The sequence below is a fragment of the Dermacentor albipictus genome, chromosome 3 (assembly GCF_038994185.2).
Source record: "Dermacentor albipictus isolate Rhodes 1998 colony chromosome 3, USDA_Dalb.pri_finalv2, whole genome shotgun sequence".
In the NCBI taxonomy this organism is placed as follows: Eukaryota; Metazoa; Arthropoda; class Arachnida; order Ixodida; family Ixodidae; genus Dermacentor; species Dermacentor albipictus.
Genome location: NC_091823.1, coordinates 180933110 through 180951471, shown reverse-complemented (window position 1 = coordinate 180951471; position 18362 = coordinate 180933110). Strand labels below are relative to the sequence as shown.

General features: G+C 44.0%; 1 protein-coding gene across 2 annotated transcripts in view; it reads right to left on the bottom strand.

Annotated features, from left to right (window-relative positions):
* arr (low-density lipoprotein receptor-related protein 6) overlaps nucleotides 1-18362 on the bottom strand; it is a 319317-nt gene that overhangs the window by 91372 nt on the left and 209583 nt on the right. For both annotated transcript variants that reach the window (XM_065450135.1, XM_065450136.1), the window contains 3 exons: nucleotides 9239-9335; nucleotides 8719-8925; nucleotides 676-804 (listed from right to left, as the gene is read on the bottom strand). In XM_065450135.1, coding sequence (XP_065306207.1) covers nucleotides 676-804; nucleotides 8719-8925; nucleotides 9239-9335 — 433 coding nt within the window. The remainder of the gene's footprint in view (nucleotides 1-675; nucleotides 805-8718; nucleotides 8926-9238; nucleotides 9336-18362) is intronic.

Genomic DNA, 18362 nt, shown 5'->3' with positions numbered 1-18362 from the left:
ACTTTGTTATTACCAGTTTTGTTATAACGAGGTTTGAGTGTAATCGCCATTGTCTTTAATATGTACCTGAAAATTCCCCTGTATCTGTTTACTTCTGAGTTAATTTCTGGCTCCGCTTTAGGAAACTTGCACATGCGCCATGCACACAAGGTGATAGTACTATGCAGCATATCACCACGAGGCACGATAAAATGGTCTGCACCGAACCAGTTTGCAAACTGTTATGTTTTTCTCAGAACCAGAACTGACCTAGAATAAAATCAGTGTGTGTTGAACCCGAACTGAACCGGTATTTTCTTTTTTTTTGCTTTTTTTTGACAGCCTGGTTGTGAGAGGTGCGGCTGCCCTCTGCAGCTGAGTGAGGAATCAATCAATGGTAAAGCAAGGATACAGTGCATAAGAAATTGTGAAAGCCCACTATACTAAGGAAAATTGAAAGGTGTGCAAATGCACCCCCACCGCATCTCTGGAAAGAATACGGGTATATGTGAAACACCAAAAGTAGGACAGCACTACACATGAAGGCCAACCTCGTGGATACCCGAGCCAAGGCTGGTGCATCGGTAAGAAAGGCTGGAAGGACAGCAGCAGCAAGTAGTGAGCGCCTCTGCTGCCAGGGCGCCGCTTTGTGTGGTGCGCTGCAGAAACAACCCAAAAGAAAAAAGCCACACTCACGCTGGCAGGTGCGGTTGTTGGGCCCGAGAGGGTGGTGGGTGGGGCAGGCGCACTGGTAGCCCCGGAGGCCTGGCACGCCCAAGCACAGGTGGGAGCAGCCCCCGTTGTACACCGCACACTGGTTCCAGCCTGGGTAAGAGCAGCATACTGTGTCTAGCCTCACACAGTAACATCCATGCGCATTTCCTCACGCCAATCATCCCCATCACAGGGTCCACAATCACTGTGATCAACAGCAACGATCATGGTGCCAGCGCAAGTCAAAACAAGAGAACCAAACAAGAAGCCGGCAGCACGTTGGTGCTCACGCACTTGTTGCCACGGAAACTGCGCGAGCACAAATGCATGACTCTGCTCCACCACCGACAAGGCAAGCCCAGGACCTGCTCACCCGCCCTCGCTCGCTGGCTGTCGGTGTCTTTCACTCTGAGCGAGCGAACAGCCCTCGCTGTTCCTCGGTGCTGCACCCGCACGGCGATGTGAAAGTAGTGAGCAGTGGAAATACAACTGCCTTCCGGCAAGCCTCCCAGTGTGCCCAAAGTCACCCAAACCAAGACCCTATTGGCTCCTACCCTCCCGAGCTTGCGCTAAGGAGCCAATTGTGACCGAAAAATTGAACCCCGATCTGGCTCGATCGTGCACTGCGTGACAGCCACATTAGACTTCCACGGAGTTTTGACAGTTCAGCTCTACTTATTTTTTAGCTTTTACAGAGCCCTTGCTTTCTTTTTTTTTTTCAATTACCACTTATAATAAATTTTTTTACCATCACGTTCACTTCATTATAACAAGGGTTTACTATATGTTTGGCAGCCTTTCTTTTTTTGTAGCAGTGCAGATATAGTGATGGTCGGTCATAATGATCAAATTTTTTGTTTTTTATGATATCGTTATAAGTTGACTACTCTGTGGCGTGGAATAATTTCAAAAGGAATAGCTCGAATAGCTGTGGGGAGGGGGATGGGTGCCACTCACATGAAAAGATAAAAAATTTATATTTGAAGTGCTGTTATTAAACTATTTTCATGCAAAAATACAAGTTTTGCATTTATTACAATGTTAGCAGTACAAAAATTTATGCACAGACTTTTGCCAAGTATTCTGCTGCCTGAACAAGTTCATGGACTTTTTCGTTAAGTCTACTTGAAATTTCATGATAGCCATGGCAATACGGATGTCTGCCCGTTGTGCAGCCAGATGTGGACCGTGCTTCATCATAATGCAAGTGTTGCATGCAAAACTTTGACTGCACAGTGCCAGCAGTTTAGCTGTGCAAATTCACGCGGATGGTTTTTGCTTAACCTGTTACATCCATCCAGTAAGCATACAGTTCAACTTTGTTCAACTTACAGTTAGCTTTGCCCGGCTGCCCACCTGCCAGAATGTCACTTCAACAGCCCTCAATCCGGCCCATGTAAGTTATCTCAGGCCTGATCACCAATTTTCACTATGGTTTGCTGCCGGCTGCCCTGTTGGCCATAGGCAAATTTTTATCACAGCCGTACTGCCATGGTTGTTAGGCGTAAACAATTTTCAATGAAACAAACTTGAGCAGTGAGTTTTGCGAATTTCTCATGCAGTTGAAATCTCGACATAATGAAGTAGGTAAAATCGGCACTTTGCTTTGTTCTATCAATTTCGTTGCACTGAAATTCGCCCTTTTATGCAAATAAGTACAGTTGCCTATCGATTTCGCGCACATGGATTGGGGCTGCTGAATTTTCCTATTGAAGAAAGCAAATCTGAATGAGAAAACAATTCATTTTGATGAATTTGGGGGTCAGAGACGAATTATTCGATTTCATGGCACAGCAACGATATCTTCACATTGGCGGAACAAATTAAGCAATGCAAGCCACGCGTGCACTCCTACTCTGCAAGTGATAGCGTCGTCCCAGTGTGGGAGACGCTATCAGGAAGAGCACTCGCAGCAGGCAGCAAAGGCTTCGTCTGCCTCTCACTCCAACAGGTCACCAAAACTCGTGATTATGCAACTTTCAATGCTGAACGCACAATAATGCAGCTTACATGGTGGCAAGCCGTCTTGGCATACCCATTCTTTGCACACGCAGCAGATTACCTCTGAAGCAGGGTGCACAGCTGCGTATGCGCTCAGCCGCACTTACAGCTATGCGCAGCAATGCATGCCAACTTACCCCCTCCTGCTCCCTCTGCGCGCACTTATTTATTTATTTATTTACAATACTGCTACTCTCATTTGAGAGCGTGGCAGTTGGGCGATACAGTAGGCATGTATATGAATACGCATTAAGGCAGAACAATAATTGAAAAAAAGGAAGAAAAAAGAAAAGCAATTGCCCAAGTATGGTAATATAAGAAAGAAGCTGAGTTTGGAAACAAAAATGCAAGTTTGCACATGACAGCTAATTAACATAATACTGGCAGTTAAGAACACGTAAGTAATTAGTTATACAAAAAATAGGAGCGAACTGAAAGATAATACTTAACGCGTGAAGAATATTTAAATTGTGTGAAGGGATACGCTTAAAACATACACTTCGAGAGCGAGAAGACACGAAATGGAAAAAAAGCACAATCTAGGCAACCAATCAGCAGGTAATGGCAGTTACAACAATTATCTTAGGACTAGCAGTAGGTACAGTAATGACAATTTATTTTGGGAACACAGTGTACCATATGTCCACATAACGACAATCAAACCAAAATGGAAAAAGAAAAGTGGGAAGTCAAAAGCAACATAATGCAAAATTTGTGACGATGACCCGTGCGATGATAAACTGTTTTATTTACGCACTGCAGCTTCCACTTGTGAAGTAAATTCGGACAACGATTCGATGGCGGTTATAGTAGGATCAAGGCGGTTCCATTCAGCAATTGTAAGGGGGAAGAATGAATACTTAAACGTGTCAGTGTTGCATGTGTATTCTGTTAAAGTGTGCGCATGTTTGTTACGTGTTTTTCGAGCCTCAGAAAATGAAATGTACCTGGACGCATCTATCTTATAGTTATTTTTTAGAAGCTGAAACAAGAACTTCAGGCGAGCGTGTTTTGCCCTGGTAGATAGCATTTGCAATCCAGACTGCGTTAGAAGATTAGTCGGTGAGTCAGTGCGTTTATATTTATTGTGAATGAACCTTATAGCCTTTCTTTGTACTGCCTCTAATTTTGTTATGTTAGTTGTTGTATGAGGAAACCAGACTGTGTTTGCATATTCGAGAACCGGCCTAACGAACGTTGTGTAGGCCAGTAGCTTCGTTGATGTTGTAGAGAGCGCAAGGCTTCTTTTGAGGAAGAATAATTTGCGTAATGCTCCTGCCGTGACATTCGAAATGTGTTTATCCCACCTGAGGTCTGAGGTTAATGTAACTCCCAGGTATTTATGTTGTTCAACTTTAGTTAGTGGTATGCCGTTAATCTCATATGTAAAGTTAGATGGTCTTGTTTTCCTTGTTACGGTCATGACGACAGACTTTTTTACGTTAATTGACATCTGCCAATTAGAGCACCAAATAGCTAGAGTGTTGAGGGATGTATTAAGTGCGATGTTATCGTTATAATTAGTGATTTCCCTATAGATGACACAGTCATCGGCGAACAGTTTTATATTACAACCAATGTTAGCTGTGATGTCATTAATATAAATTAGGAAGAGTAATGGCCCAAGGACTGAGCCTTGGGGAACTCCGGAAGTAACGGTGACAGTGTTAGATAGCATTTTTCCGTAGGTTACAAATTGTGAACGATTGGCTAGAAATTCTTTTATCCAGGCTGAAAGGAGCCCTTTCCCAACAACACTTTCAACTTTAGCGATTAATTTGTTATGGCACACACAATCAAATGCCTTAGATAGATCAAGTAAAATCATGTCAGTCTGGCCGCGGTGATTGATAGTATATGCAAGATCGTGGACTAGTTCTGTTAGTTGGGTTACTGTTGATAAACCACTGCGAAAACCATGTTGGTAGGGAGACAAGAAGCCAATGCTCTCTAGAAAAACCGTTATGTGCTTTAAGATTATGTGCTCTAGAAGCTTACAGGATGTACTAGTTAATGAAATGGGTCTAAAATTTGAAATTTCTGCTGTGTTACCTGATTTATGGATAGGTATTACCTTTGCAATTTTCCAGTCGTTCGGTAGTTGTGAAGTCGTCAGTGATTTACGAAAAATTATGCCGAGGTATCTACTGCACCATTCCGCATACCTTTTCAGAAAGTCGTTAGGTATGTTGTCAGGACCACTGCCTTTTTTAGGGTCAAGATTAAGCAGAAGATTAAGTATGCCAGCGTCCGTAATGTCTAATTCTCCAATGCTTACGCCCTGTCTCGTTAGAATGGGGGGAATAATGTTATTGTCTGTAGTAAATACGGATTGAAAAAAATTGTTATATGCGTTGGCTTTCGCAGTTTCTTCCTCTGGGCTTAAGTGGGACGCTTCTCTATCATTGGTGCGAAAGTGCCTCCAGAACCTTCCGGGATTATTAGTAAGAGAGCTCGGTAACGTTACATTAAAATAATATTCTTTTGCTCGTTTGGCTGCAAGCTTGAATTCCGCGATGGCATTAGGAAGTTTCGTCACGCTGGATTTGTTCCCTCCTTTAATTTTTATTGTTCTACGCAATCTTTTCAGACGGCACTTTGCCTGAATTACTTCTCGGGTTATCCAGGGATTATTTTTTGGCGGCCGTTTGGTTTTAGTGGGCACGTAGTTTGTGATGCAGTAGAGGACGATAGATTTGAACCTAAGCTTGATCGCGATACAGCAAGCTCACTCCCGTTTTCCTCTTTCCCTTTGCTTGCGTGGGAAGGTGGCCATCTTTCTTGTCTCATACTTGCACACTTTCACTCGCACCTAAATGGCTAAAACACAGAGTGCGCGGGGCGCCATAGAATCTTGTCACACTTGGAGTTAACACGGAACATGATGCGGCTCCACTTTGGCAGTCACTCTTGTCGTGCCACGTGCAATCTGAGAAGTGCAGTTGCAAGCAGATGCTTGCAATTCAATCATTTGACCATATGCACCCACGAAAGTTTCCACGGAAGTCACAGCATTCCTTTGCAGTGGAAGCAAAATTTTGTTATATTGAAATCACATACAAACACACTTCATTATATTGAGGTTTTAAATATCTGGTGTTCTATGGAGAAGAGGTTATGAAATGTTAAATACTTGATTACATCGAGAATTTCATTCAGGGTGTCTATTACGTTGACATTTCCAAATTCCCTGAGTTTTCCAGGTTTTCCCTGAGTGCCTTTGTCCATTTCCCTGAGTGACGCAGAACTATGTTTTATGTCAAGACGGGCTGAGACCATATCGCCTGATGCTGTCACTCTCGAGTAAGCACATGAAAAAAATTAAAAAGCGACTTAATCCAATTTGAATACTAAGGAGTAGTGTTTATGTTATTCAAAAAGAGAATAGAAGGCAGGGGTTAGTAAAATGCACAGCAAACTTGCAAATAAGTCGGACATTCACAAATACGAATAAAAAGGAGATGCACATAGAAGCAAATATATTTGAATATGAGCTATTTCTGTCAACTGATAGCAAGCTCAGTGGTATGAGGCCCGAACTCTGTCCCAATTGAGATTCTCTCTCAACCGCTCGTAAGTCAACCTCAACTGTCCTGACATACTCTCAGCCCGCGCACGCCGCCTGAGTGTTGTGTTTCACTGCTTTAAAGAGTTTATTTTGGATAAGTAATTCATTTTAGATGAGTGTGGTCATTACTGGCTACATCAAATTTATTGTTCCGTTAAAATTTTTTGGAAGGAAATTTAAAAAAAAGGGCTTTGTAGCCCCCTGGAATATCTATCAAGAGATCATTACAGTGAATTTCAGCTTCCTGTGATGTCCTGGGATTTCTCCAGGCTCTTCCTCAGGCATATACATTAACCACTAGTTAGATCTCAATAACTCTGGAACAAATAAACACATTTTCAGGAAACTTTGCAGTTCCTCATAGTTTGGTGGTGTGAATGTACCCTGAAAGTTTCATCGGGATATCTTAAAAAATATAAAAAGTTGGTCTCCAGGGTATTCTCCCACTGCTATTCAAATGTTCATCCTCTTTTTCATCAATATTAATGAAACTTACTATGCTTGTTCAGATTTTTGAGCCGATTTCAAATATGTAATTAGTTTTGTTGTAGGTCAATTAGTTTCCATGATAATTAATATCTCCCTTCCGTTGTTTAAGGCCATAATGGAAAATATATGGCACAATAAAAAGTTATTTGTAAGGCATGCTTAGATGGCATAAAGAATAAGGAATGAAAGATAGCAAGCAAATTATTTTAACTGGCCCTTAATAGATATTTTAGAGCCCATTGAATACAAGCACACAAAACATCGCAACCATGTGGCAGAAATTGTTGCAAAATAAATAAGTTCCAAAGTGAGAAAAAAAATATTGCTTGCTATACTGCATAGAGCATATGTGCTCTGTTCTGCAGACTACAGGCTCCGTTCTGTAAAAAAAAAATTCTATCTGTTCTTGGTGTTCGAGATATCGAGGCCTGAATATTACAAGGAGACCAAAATTTGTGCTTTGAGAAAAGTACAAAAAACAGACAGCATTAAATATGAGGGGACGTGGCATCCATAACAACCATTTTATATACTCGCTCCAAACGTGAACTTTCAGGACACATCCAATCTTGCGTGCCGCTTATAAATATGCAATCAGATTTTTTCTCAGGTCAATAAAAAAAAAGTGGTTACAATTCTTCTTGTGCTAAAAATTTGGGATGTCATTTGCAATAAATGTACTGCAACAACATAGCTAAAATGAAGCAGGTATGTTCCTCGATGTTCAAATACTGCAAGCTAGCACTTGGATGTTTGTATCTGTACTTTAGCCAAAGTTATGAAACTTTAAATTTGCAGCTTTAGGATTGTGAATTCATGTTGGTGATTTCTACAGAATTTCAAAATATTTAAGTGTCTTAAGACATTATCTCACAGTTTTTATGCACTCTCTGACTAGCCTGCATTCAGGGGAAGAAAGAATGACGAGAACTGAATGAGTAGAAAGAACACAGTGCTAATACCAAAATTTGAGACTTTTGAAAAGCTACATTTCAGAAAAACAAAAAGACTAAAAAAACTGAGAAAGTATAAATTTCAGGCTTCAAAACCGGGAAATAATAATTAAAATATAGTTAAAAAGGCAAAATTATTCCACTAATGTAGACATTAGGTATACGTATAGGCTCGTACAAGAATCTGCAATGCGCCAAATGACCGCGTGTACACGCGAGAGGCAAGGAAATAGGCATTGGCACATGGCCTGCAGTCTCCAATGTAAACCTGCACACGGGGATAGAGGGAAGCGCTAGCTACACTGCTGCGTTATTGCCGATACAGCACGAGATTGTGCGACGCAGTGACTTATCTCCGGAGCGATCTGGTTGGCTCGTCTGAACCTTGCGATAACTGCCTCTCCTTTCTGGCTGTAGGAAGTATAGACGGCTTACGCTTTGCTTTTCGTGGACAGGTGTTAAATTTTTTTTTTTTTTTGAGAGGGTCGATTTGCCGCTTACATTCGCAATACAATGAACAAAGAAACGGTGTATCAACGGTTGTCGAAGCGACCCACTGCCAGGCCTAGCGGACGAGCTCGTCTGCTAGGCCTAGTTGCCATAGCAACAGCCAATCAGAAGGTGCCTCTCAGTACGCTGGGTCAATATGAGGGCCGCGTGCATCACGAGCTTCGTCAGACCAGCCCCTGATTGTTTTACGTTTGCGCTTTTTCTATGTGGCCATTGCCGGTGAGGATGCAGGCGATGCAGGGAACAGAAAGACAGAACTCTAACCTTTCGAACGATACCGAGATGGCGGCGCTTAGCGGCGGGAAAAACGAGAAATAGCTAGGGTGTGTTTAGGGTGTGTTTTTGGGCAAACGTTTTGATACGATGTAGATTGGGCATTACAGATGCTAAAACAAGTAGTTCCCAAAAATAAATTTTTTTTCACGATTTTTGGTTTTTAAGACCCACGTCCCCCCTGCGTAAATTAGGTGCACATTATAATCGTGCAACCAGGGTGTTACTGACCAGCTTGACGGGAGGTGTGGAACACCAGCAGGTCGTCAATGTACTTGAGCTGGCCCAGCAGGCGGCTGCGGTTGGCACCCGTGCTCTTGAGGGCCCGCTCAATGCTCTTCCCTTCCAGGTCGGTCCAGTACAGGTACTCCTGGTACTGGGTCAACCCAAAGGGGCGCTGCGTTGCCGCTGCTGGAACAGCCACTCGGCGACGCTTGCCTGCAGCAACAGGTTTTTGCCACTCTGAGCCAACCATCGTTCCAACATGCAAAACTTTAGGTGTAAATAAAGAAGTGGTCAAAATTAATTCGCAGTCTTCAACTATGGCACCTCTTTCTTCGTTGTACGATAATCGAACATGAAAGCTCTTCTTTATGTTGCTCTGGCATGTGTCGATATCATGGCATGATTGCCACAGAGAATGCACTTGACTAGACAGGGCGCTCTATGTGATGTCACACACAGGTGAAAGCAGCAACAAGTAATGCAGCACTGCAAGCTAGTTGCGCTTTAAGAGACACAAGGCACTCACCAGCCATGTCGCAGGACTCGATGTGGTTGGCATCGATGTCGGTCCAGTACAGGCGCTGTTCAGCATGGTCAATGGTGAGACTGTTCACACGCCCGATCTGGAGTGTATGTATGTATGTACACACACATATATATATATATATACTGTGGTGCCCAGTGGAGCAACAGTTCAAACAATGTTCTTTTTCTTGTCGGCTACTGTGAAATCATGCACCTGGTGCTACACCTGAATATTCTCAAGCTCAAAAAGGGAAGAAAGAGAGTACTAGCAGCTCATTGTTTTACCAATTGTTTTTCAAGAACAAAGGACGTACAAGTTAGCTACAGCATGTGCAAACAGGAGGCAAGTAAACTTTTGCTATCAAAGCAACAACACTTTCTTTTCTCTTTTTACTTTAGCCTGCCTCAGACATTACCGGTGAGTAGGCTTGCGCAAATGTTTGATATATTCTAATAAAGTAGACTTCTATTATTGCGATTATGGCTAATTAGATTGTTTTTGTTCAATTCGACCCCACCAAAGCACCCAGCCAGCACCCATGCATGTCTATGGGCCCAAACTTTTGTTATTTCAATCCTAAAATTGGCCTTCGCCAAATAATTCAAACTTGACCAGTCAGCATTCACCTGCCTGGCCCTTATGGAGACCCAAATAGCAATCCCCCCTTTAGTGGCAGCGTGTCTTGGCGGAGCTTTGGGGAAAGTGAATGCATTGAACACGCATCAATTTTCCATCAAGAACACCTATTTTCAACCTGCACTAGCAAGATTTTCAAGAAATAACAGCTCTCAATGTCTGATAACAGTATTTACTAGGCTTCCATGAATATCAATTGCTTGGTTGGAAGCGAAGGCGAAGCAATTCGTAATTAGTTTCCAATAATTTCAAAGCGAAGAAATAAAAAAAAAAATTATGGGGTTTTACGTGTCAAAACCACTTTCTGATTATTAGGCACGCCATAGTGGAGGACTCCGGAAATTTCGACCACCTGGGGATCTTTAACGTGCACCTAACTCTAAATACACAGGCGTTTTCGCATTTCGCCCCATCTAAATGCGGCCGCCATGGCCGGGATTCGTGAATAATTTGAATAATCATGAGATTTGCTCAATACCTCAACAACAGAACCTTAAATGATAAATCTAAGAAACGCTAGTTCAGTTCAGTTCAGTTTATTTCCAACACATGGGGGTCCTCCGGGCAAAAAAGTCATAGACAACTTGAGGGGAGCTGGGGACCATACAGACAGCTGGTAAAGTGACACATTTACAAAAGAACAATTTGAAAGACTTCCCATCGCAGGGTATTTTGAAATAGTGAAAATAATATGCCATGCAAGAAAAAATCAAATACAGATATGGCAACTACGAACATACAATGAAGACATAGAAGTGTGAAAAAATAAATATGCAGTTGTGTTAAAGGGTTCTTCACTCATTCAACAAAAAACGTTTTATTTGCGACTATTTATAGTTTCATACTGAAATTTATTTTAATCCACACACTTTATTAGTGCGGGTATGTGATAAGCGAGGACAGCCCTTCAAAAATTTGTATGTGTCGTTATCCGTCCGTTATGCAGTGCATAACGAGCTGACGTGTGTACTGCATGTAACAAGTTATGTTTATGTATGTGCAGCAGGAGTTTGTAGTCATACATTTTACTCACTTTGAGCAAATTGTGTTTAATAAACAAAGGATTAGTTCCTTATTTGCCCAAAACGAAATTGATTAGTCTCTAGGATTCAGTTTATTTCTAAAGTGCTGTTAGTTAGATATTTTCATACAAATATGCAAGTGTAACATCCCTTCGAACCCCAGCAGCACAGAAAATTTACTCGGCTTGCTCACTGTTGTGCTCAATACACATTCCATACCAATCGCAAGCGATGCTTTGCCCTTTGAGTGAAACTGCAACTTCTTTTTATTCATCGCAACTTTAGTACACTATGATTAAGTATTTGTTTTTCCAAATTAGACAAAGTTGTCTTTCTGTACGAAAGCATGAGGTGCGCAGTACTGCAAAAGACTTTTCGGCTTTTTATGTCAAGACAAACGGGCACGTGTTACGATAGAGGGTATATTAGAATCGAGTAAATACGGTATGTGGCAATTATGTATCACAAGGTCGCATAATCTCTCCAGAATCCAATATTTCGGGCTGCCAATTATTGAGACTTTCAGGTAGTACCCACCGAGTCCCAATTATTGGTGAGTGACTGTAAATCATTAAGAACAAAAGGACTACTTTTAAAAAATTGGTAGATGAACCTAATCTTTGACTTAGATGTCTCTTAGTGGCACTTGCACCTCGGCATTGGTGTTCCTTAGCGTCCCGAGTCAACAAAGAAAGAAAGGAGAAGAAAGAGCAGAAGAAAAGAAGATGACAAGAAAGCACGAGGAGTCAGTGGAAAAAATAAAGAAAAAAGAAGTTATAAAGTAAGAGCGTACGAATACAAAGAATACAATATATGAAAGAACAAGTGCAAAGGTGCACGAAGTGCGCAAGTGAAGGTACATGGCCAGCGGGAAAAAGAGACACATAGCTGAAGAAAGCGGCCCAGCTACGCTCTGGAACAACAAGGGGCAGAAGGAGCTGGAGGCCGGACAGGAGGGGTGGAGCGCGGAGACTGCGGCAACCAAGTGGAAGCTGCTCTTCAGCTGCCGCCGCCGCGACTCGCGACCTGAGCGGGCGCTCCACCGCTCAGCTCCAACTACAGCTACAGGCTGGTGGAGCCCTTTAACTGACTACAATCCGCAAACTAAGAGGAGCTGATCAGGCGATCCAGGCACCTCGGTCATCCCAGTGCCCAGGCTACCTGACCCGGTCAACCGTGGGCTAAACGTCGGATGCAGCGATGTCCACGATGCATCGGTGGGCCCAATGACGTGTCGTCGGAAGCAGCGACAGCTAGGTTAAGCGGCTACGTCGATGGACTTAATGTAAATATTTTGAACTACATAACATGTCGTGTGTAAGGACTTTAGACAACATTCTCAATTAACTAACTCTGTCGATAGTTTGTCATGTGTTAGGTTTTTTGCCATTGGGTTTGTAACGAATGCTTTCTTGATGTATGTAGTTTTCTTATGCTCATACCCCACAAAGGCTTTTCCTTACTTAAAAGTTCCTTGCGTCGTGTTTACTACCATGCAACTTTGACACTTAGGTTAAGCGAGCGCATGTCTTTGCCTTGACACGATAGGCGGATGAAGAGCGAGGATGAAGCCCAGCGCGCGTCACCCGTCGGGGCGTAGCCCCTTAGCGAGCAGTGCACGAAACACACCTCTCTGGTGCTGACATCAGAGCATGTAACGAGCGCATGCATGCAGTCGTTGCAAGCGAGCAGACGCGCGCCAGGAGTGAAGAAGCGAGAGAGAAGGGAGTGACCTAACATCCGCTCTGCTAGCCAGATGTGTCTATGCCAGGCAGCTGTTTCCCATTAATGAGCTGGTTAAATGTCATGCCACCTTCTTGTGCGTGACGTAATTACTACCGCTTTCTACTTCCAGGTTCCAGCTTCGTTCGACAAGATTGCATCTACGCCGGCCACGGAGCGAAAGATTCAGCGTTTTATTGAAGATCAAACCGCCGAGAGTGCAACAGCCTCGGTTGCGGAGCCCACTGCTCCGTACATTGTCGTCGAAATTACAGCAGCGAACAATCTTCTAGGCATTCTTGTGTAACACTTGCGGTGGTTCTGCGAAGCAAGTCCAGAGCGATCAGGATTACGGTCTCGCAACAGAACTGACTGTGGTTTGCGAGATCTGCAGTGAACTTGTGTAGGAATGGAACTCGCCATGGGAATTAAGGGCCCGAAAACTTGTAATCCTTTTGAAGTGAACATACTCACAGTGCGTGCTATGTTGTCAACTGGCAACAGCTAAATGGCCATGTATGATACGTGGTGCCTACCGATGGCTTTTGGTGCAGTTTTTTCAAACTTCCCTTCCAATATGTCAGTTCTGAAATGTTTTCTGTTGTTTTCTCAAAACCACAATTTTCATGACACTGTATTGGAGCTGCGTTATCTCTGCTTCTACTTCTGCTATCACTGCAATTCCTTTCTTTTTCCCAGAAAGGCAAAGCTGTGTAGAGTGCAAATTTACGAAATAACGTTGCTGCATTTACTAGAAATTTTTTTATGTTTTTTTTTTAGCAGTTACATGGATTTCTCTCACTGAAGTTTGCAATGTTCTCATTTGATATAAAATTGGGTTAGAACACCATTCTTGATAATTTGCACTCTTTGTTTGTTCCACATCATTTTTGTATGTTATTCTTTATTGTGCCATATATAGTTTGGTAAACAGTTCACCTCTAAGCAAATTATGCAAAAAATTGAATTTGTTCAACTTCTATAAAGTTATTTACTGTGCAAGAAAACTGAATGTATATTTCGAATTCGCACATTGAAATACCTAAATTCAGCAAATTTTATCAAGATCCCACTATAAATGTTTCAAAGCCCCCCCCCCCCAAGGACACTAAAGGCGAATACTAAGTTGACGTCAACTGTTTAAATACCCTTCCAGAAACCTGCAAATGAGAAAATTGCATCTGAAGGGTCCGAATACCTGTATTGCAATTCGAATCTCCTACCACCCAACTGGGGAGTGGTGACGTCGCATACACCGCTTACTGCCATCGGCGAGTAAAACGACGCCTGACAGACAGCGCTATGGCTGTCTGCGCAAAACAGAAACACGCGGCCGTGGAGAAACCAACCCAAGGTGGAGAACTGGATTCGCCACCGCAGCTGGTCTTGGTCAAGTGCCGTGGACTGTTCGGGAATCCCGCGATATCACATGGACGTGGCATCCTCTGTTAATTGCGCTTTGTGCATTTTTCATAAGCTATAAAAACCAGCACAGCACTACACAATAACGAAACTACAGAAATGAGAAAGCGTGGGCGGGCAAGTATGGAGAAAATTAAACCTTTTGGCAGCCTGTGTCGTTAAGGGTAACGTCAATGAGTTTTCTTTTTCTAAAGATCTATTTGAACTGGACAAGTAGCATTTTCTTTCATCTTATTGTGAGATAATATGACGTTTATACAGTGTAGATCGCTTATAACGTAAGTCGCAAGAGTTGTAAAAATCCGTGCTATAAGCGGTACTGCATTATAACCAAAGCATGCTTTTTTCAGCTTTTGCCTATGCCAAACGGACCACCCACCTTTCAAACACAATTACATATTTCACTCACACACCCATGCAACACAATCGCAACACAGCACAGAAACTAAGTTCTCCTGACAAGTGCTGCATCAGTGGATGAACACTTATTTTTGTCTGGAGATTGTTTTAGGAACACTTCGAACAATTTCATCCTCTACAAGGCTTAAGCACTGAAGCACTTTCTCACTCAAACTGTTCTTCGCGCAGTACATCTTCACTTTGCTGAGGTGCATCTTTGCATCTTTGCACGGGGCATCTGGGTCTGGCGTCGGGTTGACATCGGCGTCCGACTCGTCTTCGGTTGCAAGCTGTGCGCTACTGCGCACCGCTTGCGCTACTGCGCACCGCTGCGACGATCGCATCATCCGTGCTTGCTTCCTCGCAGAGGGGAAGCTCCGACTCACCGGCATCAACATATTCTTGGAAGGTGTCTGTGGTGGAAACAAGCTTGCTTTCAACGAGGTCTGACCACACTTCGTCGCTGTTGACAGTCTCATCAGCAACATTCTCGTTTGGCTCATCGGCGCCTTATTAAGAGCCTCTGCATTGCGCACGAAGGCTGCTTTGTTGAAGTTTGTTGCTTATTGTAGTGGCTTTTACCTGCCACCAAGAAGCAGCAACCATATCAATCGCACCCCTTAAATTCACTTTCAGAGGCTGCTGCTGCTGCATGCTCAGCAAAACTCTTTTGCAGATTCGTTTTCTGTAAAGTGCTTTTACGGTTGCAATGACACCTTGGTCGAGCGGCTGACATTTTGCAGTCGTGTTGGCAGGCAGAAACTAACTTGACTGCAGTCAACTTTGGCTTGATGTTGTGGGCCGTGCAATTGTTGAGAATGAGCATGACCTGTCGCTTCTCGGCCACCATATCTTCATCAAACTTGCAAAGCCAGCTTGTGAACATGTCTTGCATCATCCACGCCTTTTTGTTGGATTTGTATGTCACTGCCAGGCACTCTCACTTTTTAAAGCAATGTGGCCTCACTGATTTTCCAATGACAAACAGGTGGCGCTTGTTGCTTCCATCTATGTTAGCACAGAACAACACAGTTATGCGCTCTTTTGAGGCCTTGTGGCCAGAGCACGCTTCGTCTCTCAGCGCAAGAGTGCGGTAGGGCAGAACGTTATAAAATACGCAAGCTTTGTCGGCATTGTATACGTCTCTGTCCGTATAAGTAGACAACAAGGTTTCCAAATTTAAGCGAAGCTAAACTTCGATGGACTCGTTGACATCCCTGCTTTCACTGCACACCACTTTGCAGCTGATGACATGGCGATCCTTGAATCGCTGGATCCATCCATTAAGTGGGTTGAAGTCGTCGTGGCCTAGAAGAGCACCAAGGGGCTTGGCTTTTTGTTGTAGAATGGGGCCACTCACTGGTATACCCTGAGCCCTAACTTCACGGAACCATCCGAAGAGCGCTGCGTCCACGTCTTTGTACTTTGACGTACGTATTCTCTTCTGTGACAGGGAAGAGGAATATTGCTACAGTTGCTGCTGCAATTTGTCCTTGTTCTTGTATATGGTTGACACGGTTGTGTCGGAAACGCTTTTTTCGGCCACCACCGACATGTTCTTCAGCCCACTTTCTATGTCGCTTATAACGCATTCCTTCGTCTCCAGCGATAAGGAATGCCTCTTTCTCACAGCGCTTGGAGAAGCTGCCGACGCCATGGTGACAAAAGATCGACAACACACACGCACAGAGAGCTATGACACGATGAGATCACAAAGAGATCACGACGTGCACGCACCAAATGCAACAATGAGACTGAAAAAAAAAGGAGCGCGCTGTCGCTGCTATCGCTTCAACCCCCAACTCCGCGCACCTTGATTGGACCCTGCTATAGTGATGAAAACACTCACCCTCCTTCCTCTAAAGTCTCACGCCCTTCTCCTCCTTTTTGTTTCGCTTCTCGCCGCTGGTCTCTATGCACGCGTCCACGCTCCCCCTTTTCCGCGTTTGTGTGCCCGGTAACTGTGCGGCCGTGCGGGCTGTGCTTAACACCTCCGAGAAAAGGATGTGCTCCATGGGCTGATTTCATCGTTGCGCGCTTAAAGGAACCGCGCCATAACCAGTATTCTGCTTAGCATGCCTACACAATAGATGGTCCACCTATGCATAGAGTTCTATGGGAGATATATCGGTGGTCAAAAAACACCCCTGCTATAACCGGTCCCGTGTTAAAAGCGGTTACGTTATAAGTATCTGCACTGTATTACAAGTGGTTGAGTACTAGTGACAGAATTATGAGGAGTGCCTTCGTCACTGGGCTATACTTGAATGCCCCAAAAGAGTTTCTAATAGTGTCCTGCATTTACCTCAGTTTCTCGACTACTAAAGCTCTGTTCGCAATAATATTGACGCCTTAGAGGTTCTATAGGGAGTGAGAGAGCACTATAGGGAGTGAAATCTTTTATTCTTCTCTTTTTTTCTAAACCCGTAGCTCGTGGCACGAGGCACAACACATGCATTGGAATGCACCATATTTAAAAGGCAGACGAACAAGATGACGATGGCTGCTAGAGAGCTCCCTCCTCTCCCTTCTAGGAGAAGAGCAGCGGCACAGTGATGCCCAAGAAACGCCCATGATGCCAGGTGATCGAACAGATCCGTCGTTTCAGTGGTTGTAAAGTTGTTGAAAGCGGATAATGATGTTCAGGTTGCTAGGTAGGCTGGTTTGCCCTTGTCTATTGCCACAACTTCCACACAACCTTCGAGGTCGATGGTAACAGTTTTTTCTGTCTGCTTGAGTACCTTGAAAAAGCCGTAATAGGGACGCATACGAGATCGTCGAATGCCTGCCTACCACCATAACGAAAATGCGGCTCGCTGTAGGCATGTCTTTGCTGACAAAAATTACTTGAGGATGCAATCTTACGAGGGCAAGGATGCAAGCGTGCAAACAGGAAGCGGAGCTGCTGAACATAGTTGCCTGGATCCGGCGTGGCAACAGTAGCTGGTGCAAAAAATTCACTGGGAAACTGACATTGTACCATAGACTAGCTCCGCAGCTGTGCAGCTCAGGTTATCCATGAAAGACAAGCGCACACCTAGCAGGATGAGAGGAAAGTCTTCAGCCCAAGAATAGCAAGCCTGGCAGGCCATTAAGGTGGCTTTAAGTTGACGGTGAAGGCATTCAACCATTCCATTTGCCGATGGGTGATACGCAGTAGTATGAATATGGCGGACGCCTAGCAGGCCCGTGAGTTCACGGAAGAGATAACATTCGAACTGTCCATCACGATTAGTTGTAACAATGCTGGGGCATCCGAAGCACGAGATCCAGCCACTGACAAAGGTGGAAGCCACTGTAAGTGCTGTTTGTCAATGAGAGGAAATGCTTCAGGCCAACGGGTATAATGGTCGACACAAGTGAGTATGCGGTCACCTCGGGATGGTGGCAGCAGGCCAATGATGTTAATGTGAATGTGATCATCAGGTGGACAAATGGAGTAAATTGGCGACTTCGTGTGTCATGTCATCTTGGAGCGCTAACAGTGAAGGCATTTGCGAGCCTAGCGGCACACGTCAGAGGTCACGCTCAGCCACACAAAGTGGCAAGTAATTAGATGCTGGATGGCACAAACTCCGGGATGACTTGTGCCACGTCGCTCGTCAAATGCTTGATGGCAAAGTCGGAATGGGACAAATGGACGTGCTTGAACCCTTGACACGTCGCAAGTGAGTGCCCGAAGAAAATGGAAAGGGCACACCGGACAGCGACAATGACGTAGCAGTGGAACGGAGGACCCGAAACTAGACATGTCGATTTCTTTGAAGCCAAGTGTAGCCGTGGATATTCTGTAGATACAGGAGAAGGCATTTGCGGCAGCACTGACTGGGCCTTCAATATGTATGATATGTCTCTGGTCAACTCGGATATGAAATGAGATGCTGTATCTCTTGTGCGGTATAAGTGCTGTGATTACCGCGAAA